Source organism: Corapipo altera, unplaced genomic scaffold, assembly GCF_003945725.1.
Source record: "Corapipo altera isolate COAL_440 unplaced genomic scaffold, ASM394572v1 75524, whole genome shotgun sequence".
NCBI lineage: Eukaryota > Metazoa > Chordata > Aves > Passeriformes > Pipridae > Corapipo > Corapipo altera.
In genome coordinates, this window is record NW_020885813.1 from 361 (window position 1) to 8000 (window position 7640).

Consider the following 7640-nt stretch of genomic DNA (forward strand, 5'->3'; position numbering starts at 1 on the left):
AAATTTGCTCAGGACCATTCCCAACCTCTCTATTCCCACCCAGCTCTGCTGTGCCACTCCCTTTCCCAGTGCTTTGGGCCAGCTGGATTTCTCTCCCTTTGCCCACCACCCCCCAGCCACCAAATAAGGAAGAAAAATCATATTGACTTTTGTCATTATTTATTACAAATTATAATTTGAAAATTACTGTCTAAAAAAATCAATAGATTTAAATAAATATACAGATTTCAGGATGCTACATATGGCGAGTGTGCAGTAAGTCACTTAGGATGAGACATTATTCACACAAGGAGAGATACATAGTATTCAACAGCAGTAGTTTTATGTTAAATTACTCAGCTCACATTAAACCATGTGCAAAGTTTCCTCTGGAACAAATCTTTTCAGGATTTATTTTTTTTTTAGAATGACTCCAACCTTCAGAAAGTCAAATATAAAAAAGATTTGGGGATCAAATGATTCATTTGCTGTTTCGTTTATGATACAATCAGTTGGTCTCATTTTTTCCCCCCTCCAGGGCTTAGAGCAAAATCAAGGAATTATTTTTGCTGTCCAACGGGACTACACTTGCAACAGCCACAGATTTTGGTCCACCACCAACTTCCAGCAGCCTTTAGAAACGCTCCTGTGTAATACTGGATTGGGCAGCAAGAGGGACCCAACAGTGGTTCCAGCGGAGCAGTGATTCCCCTGCACTGCCCAGAGCTGCAGCCTCTGTTTCTAATGGAATTAATCTGCCCAGGCAAACAAAAGTGCATTTGTGATACAGCTCCAGAGCCTTGAGACTGTGTTTGCCTGCAGGATTGGTTTCTAGGTCCTGGGCTCAGTGTTTTTCCCAGATTCCCCTGTCCCTCCTGTGTTGCTCCACAGCTTTGGCACAGCTTTAAATCCCAGCCTTTCTCTGTGCACACAGGGCTGTGCTCCCCTACGGAATCACAGAAAGGTTTGGGTTGGAAGGGACCTTAAAGTTCATCTGGTTCCAACCTCCTCTTCTTCCCAGTCCTCCCTTCCACATCCATCCTGTCTGGTTGCCCTTTGCATTCCCGATCCAGGTTACAATTCCCACAGTGACCTGCTACCCATACACAGTATTTATTACACAGAGCCCAGCTCAGAGACCTGATCTAAGCAAAGCAGCAAGCAAGCCTCTGGATCTCTCCCCCCCCCATACACACCTCTCTGCCTCCAGCCCCTTCTTCCAGGCACAGCTGGAACAAAGCTGGGATGTCGGGCTGGGAGCTGGGAGTGCCCTGCCCCACTGAGGGAGTGTCCAGGGAGATGAGATGGACTCACAGCCCTGAGCTGACCCAGAGCAGCAGCTCAGGCCGGGCAGGGCTCCCTCCCCTGGCTCTGCTGGGGCTCCTGCAGACACAGCTCCCCCTCAGCCTCCCCACCCTGGGCCTGCTGGCAGGGTCACGCTTGGATTTGGTGCCGGCTCTGGTGTGAGCCACCCTCCACCTCAACTACAGCCCCTCAAGGACCTCAGGGAAAACTCCCCTCAGTGAATTTCTCAGCCAGGGAGTGCCACTGACCACTCCGTTGGCTTCCAGGCTTCTGCATTATCCATATTTTTAATACAAACTGGGAGCTGGTTCAGCCTGAGAGTCTCATTCACAGGCACTGACTGACAAGAGAAAATAGTGCAAAGTTGGGCTCAGGTTGGAGGCAGCTCATCCCTGAGCACCAGGACCAGCCAAAGCAGCTCTGAGTGGGGCCGAGCTGGGCCCTGCTCACACCCAGCTCCAAGGCAGAGCAGAGCAGGCTGGAGACACGGGCTCAGTGCTGGCACATCCAGAACTGCACAGAACCACCCGGGCTGGGATTCCACCCTCTGCCCATGACTCCAGAGCAGAGTTAAGCTCGTACTCATCCAGCAAGACCCTTGCCTGATCCAAAAAGGCACAATTCAGCTCCACAACACATCTAGGACTGTATAGAGAGAGAGTTTTCCCTTTACAACAGTCTCTGGAGTACAGGCAGTGCTGGGTCAGCGACAGGAGCACGGACACTTCCACTCCTTCCCTTCCACTCACGGCCTTTCCTTCAGCTCTAACTACTGACAGCGGAGCTGGTGGCACCCACAGGACTCCAAATTCTTCTGGTGAACTTGGTGTGCACCTGTTTCTTATCTCTTCTTCTTCCAGATGTTTTTCCTCCAAGGCAGAACTGCTGGCTGTGCGCCCCTCCGGGAGCGCTGCAGGTGTTCCCCGGAGCGCAGGCTGGAGGCAGCAAGGTCCCTGGGAATAGAAGAGACACCATCTTCACTCTCCAGTCCATTTGCCCACTGCTCAGAAACAGCCCATACTATGACATGTATCTACCCCTCTCCAGGATTTACGGTGGGGCAGAAGATGGGGGAAGGCAGAGGGGGAATTTCCAGCCACAGCTTTATTAAACCACAGAGGAGCTTCATCAAGCCCAAAATCCCCTTTCCATCAGTGGCAGAGGATTCAAGGAGTCCTGCAGCAGGGCATGACCCAAGTGATGTTTCCCCAGATCTGCCTTTCAGACACTGTTCCAATTGCATCTGACTTAACTACTAACAATTAGCTGATTTGCCAACTCCCTTTAGCTCATTTACACTCATGGAGTCTCTGGTTTCTTCCAGCAGCGATTCCACAACTCACTGACATGGGCTGAGAAAAGCTCTTTTCTTCAGTCCAAAGTTGCTGCCCAATGAATTATATTCCTCCATGATGCCATCCCCTCACCCTCTTCTGGTACATCACCCCCCTGCCTGTCCCATATCAGAGGAACTTCCTACTCCAATCAAGAATTACATTTTATGTAATAATCCTCTGGATCTGGTAGGTCACAAGCAACCCTGGCTCCCTCAGCTCTGAGCTCTCCATTCTACAGAGAGCAGAAATAGTCAAGTATTCTTATTTAAAGGAGACAAGAGGAGGAAGTCCTGTCAAATCCAAGTGGAAGCTGCAGTGTGCGGTCACAGCTGCTGATTTTCAAGTGCTTATGAGGGATGTTCAGGATGGTTTTAAGTGTCATCTCACCTGAGAGCTCTCAGCAGGCCATGGTGGGGAGGCTTCATGTCACCACTCTGTGGGGACCTCGCTGACGCTCCAGAACTCACTGGGAGCTTCAGACTCTGGAGGTACCTAATGAGCAAGAGGAGATTCATGAACCACCCACATCCAGACTGGCTGTGCTGAGCCCCAGTGACAGACAGCTGAATGCATGATCTTGAAGGGTTAATTGCAGCTATTTGAGAGCTATTCAGGGCTCACTTTTCCTGCTATTCCCTTCTGTCAGACCTTACTCTATTCACATTTAATGATCGGGATTTTAACTATTGCCTTGCTATGGAATTAATGACAGACCTCTACAATGCCTTTGCTCCCACCTCCCCACAGTGTACACACCCCTCTGTGCTGCTGCTGAAGGGAGAGAACTGAGACCCCACGTGCTGTGTAAACAGAGCTGATCACAGAGGAGATCTGGCTTCTGAGTCCCAGCTCACAGCAGTCCTGCTCTGCTCCTCTGGTGTCCCAAAGCTCCCCACCCTCTGCTTGTCCCTGTTCCCAACTCTGCCTTCCCACTCTGCCAGCTCTGCCTTCCCCCCAGCACCCTGGCAAGCAGGAGGGATGGAGGTAACATTGCTTTATATCAGCTAGTAAAGAGGCTTTTGTACAACCAAAACACCCGGGTGGCACTGCCAGGGCCTCCTGGGAGGGCAGTGAGAGCCACTAGACAAGTTCCAGCCGTTCACAGTGTCCCCAGGGAGCTGGAGATGCTCCAGCTCCTGAGCGCTGTCTGTCTGCTTGCCCCCTCCCCAAACAGCCCCCAGGGACACCCTCAGGACCCCCTGACTTACCCAGGCTTCCCCTGGCAGAAGGTGGCACAGATGTTGTCCCTGGAGTGTGAGCACTGGCACCTGCCCGGTGACCTCCTGCGCCGCCTGGGCGGGCTCCCCAGGCCGTAGGGAGCCGTGTGCCTGGGAAAAACAAAGGGATTCAGCCGTGCCACCAACTTTTTTATTAGCCAACAGGTTTACAGCACGGTCTTGGGAGGCAGCCAAGCCTGTGCCAGGATAATAAAAGACTCATCTGTAGACAGAAGGTGAAAAGGTCACTGATAGGTCTAAGCCTTTAAACTGCAGCTCCTCTCCCACCTCCTGTTTTCCCCACCCAGCCCCTCCCAGGGAGATTGCCACGATGTGCTGGCTTGGAAGTGCAGTTCCCTCTCCCTGCAGCAGCCCAGGTGCCCGTGCAAGGGTTACCGCATGGGCTGGGCAGTTCAGCTGCGTGCCAGAGCACAGGAGGAGCAGGGCTGGCCCGGGCCAGCAGCCCCAGCCCGGCAGAGATGTCAGTGCCTTCCTTCCCCCGCGGGTTTAACACCCAGGATATCGTACAAGGATATCTCGGGGCCAGAGGAGGTTCTGTGATCCCAGCGTGCTCCCAGAGCTGTTAGCACATTCCCAGCTCCATCTCTGATGGCAATCTCCTCTCCCAGAGGGTTCAGGATTGGCAGTGACTGCAACTCTTCTCCGAGCAAGCAGCGAGTTGTAGTTTCATGTCAGCAAGCACGATTATAACCACACCTGAGCACATGTGTTATGCTCCAGTGTGATGGCCATTGGTCTGAAACTGCTGGGAAAGCTGCTTTAACATTCCTGAGGGCAGGACTTGGCAGCCACGGGCCGTTAGTGCCAGCCCACCACTGTCTCATTAACAATACTGGCAGGCAGCAGCCAGGGCTGCAGTTTGTGAGCGGGGAGAGCAACTTTCTGACTTGAAGCTACAACATCTTGGTGTTAATTTGGGCTTGCAGAGGTACAAACCTCAGAGCCCGTTAGGCAGCAGCACCCTGTGCTTTCACCTTGATCCCTGGGAGTGAGACTGAACCTCCTGAGCAGAAGCACAGCCTGTCCCTTTCTAGGCTGAGCTTGCAATGTCCCCCGAGCAGGTGCTCCCGGAGCCTCCCAGCAGTGGGACCCTTTCCCCATCCTCCCGCAGAAAGTACAGTCACTGTCCATCCCCAGAGCTCCCCACTCCGAAAGCTGCTCGTGCTTACCCGGGTGTGTTGACCCAGATGATGTCCAGGTGACAGAAGTAAATGCATTCCTTATCCATCCAGCTGTTGCAGGAACATCTCTTGGTCCTCGGGTGCGCGGCCAGGTGGGACTCTGGCGGGGGATGGCCCAGACCTGCGGCACACGAGGGAGGGATGAGCCGCACGCTCGGAGCCCGCCCGTGTGTCCCCTCCGCAGCCACACCTCCGCCGGGACCGTGCCCACAGCTTCGCGGGATGAGGCTGCGGCTCATCCCGGACCGGGACAGCCCCGGCGGCTCCTCCGGAGCGAGGGCACCGCTCAGCGCCCGCACCCCGCAGCCCCCTCGGCCACCCCCGTCCCCGCTCCCCCAGCCCAGGGCTCCCCGAGTACCGATCCTCCGCTAGCCCGGGGCTCACCGGCTTCCAGGAGGGCGAGGAGGGCGAGCGCCAGCAGCACTGCGGGGTGGCGGGGCATCACCGCGGCTCTGCGGGCTGGGCTGAGCTTGGCTGGGCTGAGCCGGCGGCTTTTGGGGGCTCTTCTGTGGGTTTTCTTCCTTTTCCTCCCGTCCCGGCTGTTCCACTGGAGCCGCCGCGCAGCGTCTGGAGCCGTGGGGCGCCCGGCAGGTGCTTTATAGCCCCGGTCCCGCCGCGTCACGGCCGCTCCGCCCCGCGCGTGGAGCGGCCGCGGGAACCGCCGGGCCCCGGGGACACCGACACCTCCTGGGGACACCGACACCTCCTGGGGACACCGACACTCCCTGGGGACACCGACACCTCCTGGGGATACCGACACTCCCTGGGGATACCGACACCCCTTGGGGACACCGACACTCCCTGGGGATACCGACACCTCCTGGGGATACCGACACCCCTTGGGGACACCGACACCTCCTGGGGATACCGACACCTCCTGGGGACACCGACACCTCCTGGGGACACCGACACTCCCTAGGGATACCGACATTCCCTAGGGATACCAACACCTCCTGGGGACATCGACACTCCCTGGGGACACTGACACCCCCCAGGGACACCGACACTCCCTGGGGACACCGACCCACCCCCGGGGGCACCGACACCCTCCGGGGACACCAACAGCCCCCTGCCCTCCTCACCCTCCTCAGGGACACGCGTGGGCTCCCCTGCCCCTCGTGTCCAGGCAGCACCCGGGGGGATTTGGAGAGAACGAGTCCTGGGGGTGTCGGGGAGGGGATGCAGAGGGGGGTGACCGTGGGACCCCCAGGGGGTCCCGAGTGCGGCCAGAGCTGCAGGTGAAGGCAGGAGGACACACACACAGGCAGAGCCCCCATGGGACCCCCCAGCCACCTGCCCACGCGTGGGGACTGACCCCGGCCCCCACGGCACCTCCCGGGGGTTAAACTGAGTAAATGGGACAGATGTATTTCAAGATGTATTTCAAGTTTTTACTTGAAATTTCTTAATTTACTTTATTTTAGTAAAATTGTAAACGGATACATTTCCTCAGAGTTGTCGCTCAGGTCATGCAAATGCAGCTGTTCAGTGACACTCTCAGGTTTTTTCTCTCTTTTTCTTTTCACTAAACCAATTCAAAGACTTTTCCTACATTGAGCAATTCAAATTTCTTGCAGTAAACCTGTCCTCCCGCTGTCTGATTTTGCTGCAGGATTCACGAGGCACCTGACACTGTATCTGCACATTTTTCACACAGGAATCATGTAAAATAGAGTCACCTCCTGGCATGCACGGGGTGGCACTCGAAGCCACTTCACCTGGCCCATCGTGTGTGTCAGGCAGGAGCAGGAAACTGTTCTCCAGAGAGATGCTGGGTCCTGACCACAACAGGGATGGATCACAGCTTCCAGAATCCCCTGGGGCCACCGCTCCAGCTCCAGGCATCCCAAATCCCGGGTAAATCCTGTGAGCAGGTTAGAAAAGCCAAATCACTGCACTTCCCTTTCCAGAGATGTTCTTAAAGGCTTCTGGGGAAAGGGAGTGTATTTTATTTGTTTACCATGAGCAGTTCAGGTTTTTATTGCCCTGTTGTCATGGCCAGATGGAAGGTGATGGCAATTACAGCCAGTGGGAGTCTCCTGCCCAGTAACACGTGCAGGGGGAAAGGAAAGAGAAATAAGAAAAAGGACAGTGAGGCAGAGCGTGGAAAACTGCTGCAGTCTGAGAGTCAGGGCTTCTGCTCACAGCACCTGGGCAAGTCAAATGGGTCATGATTGCAGCCCTGCAAGCCATGCCCAGAGGATTTGCCATTCCCTCTGTGGGAAGCCCTCTCTGAACTCATGCAAAATGCACACAGGAGATGTGTGGGGGAAAGCCCATTGCAGGATCCAAAAAACCCCTGCTGCTCTATTCACCAGCCAGCTCTGACTGCGATGGCACAGGAGAGCACAGATACTGTTGAGAGCTCCTTTTGCTGAGAGGGGGCCCAGAGCAGATGAAAAATGTCCATATGAGAATGCCATTAAAATAACAGAGCAGAGGACAGCAGGCAGAGAAAATCAGGAAGAGTGAAAATTTTCTTTTAAAATAATATAACATTACTAAAGATATAATAATACAAATATATAATATAAATGTAATAATATAAAACAAATAAAAATGTTAAATAATATAAAATATGATAATAAAAATAAACTACA

General features: G+C 54.3%; 1 protein-coding gene across 1 annotated transcript; it reads right to left on the reverse strand.

Annotated features, from left to right (window-relative positions):
* Nucleotides 1-217: 217 nt before the first annotated feature.
* Nucleotides 218-5574, reverse strand: LOC113940826 (endothelin-2-like). The gene is made up of 5 exons (XM_027631977.1): nucleotides 5425-5574; nucleotides 5029-5161; nucleotides 3830-3949; nucleotides 3009-3113; nucleotides 218-2237 (listed from the first exon to the last, which is right to left on the reverse strand). The coding sequence occupies exons 1-5, from the start codon at nucleotides 5480-5482 to the stop codon at nucleotides 2126-2128; spliced, it is 528 nt and encodes a 175-aa protein (XP_027487778.1). The 5' UTR covers nucleotides 5483-5574; the 3' UTR covers nucleotides 218-2125.
* Nucleotides 5575-7640: the final 2066 nt, after the last annotated feature.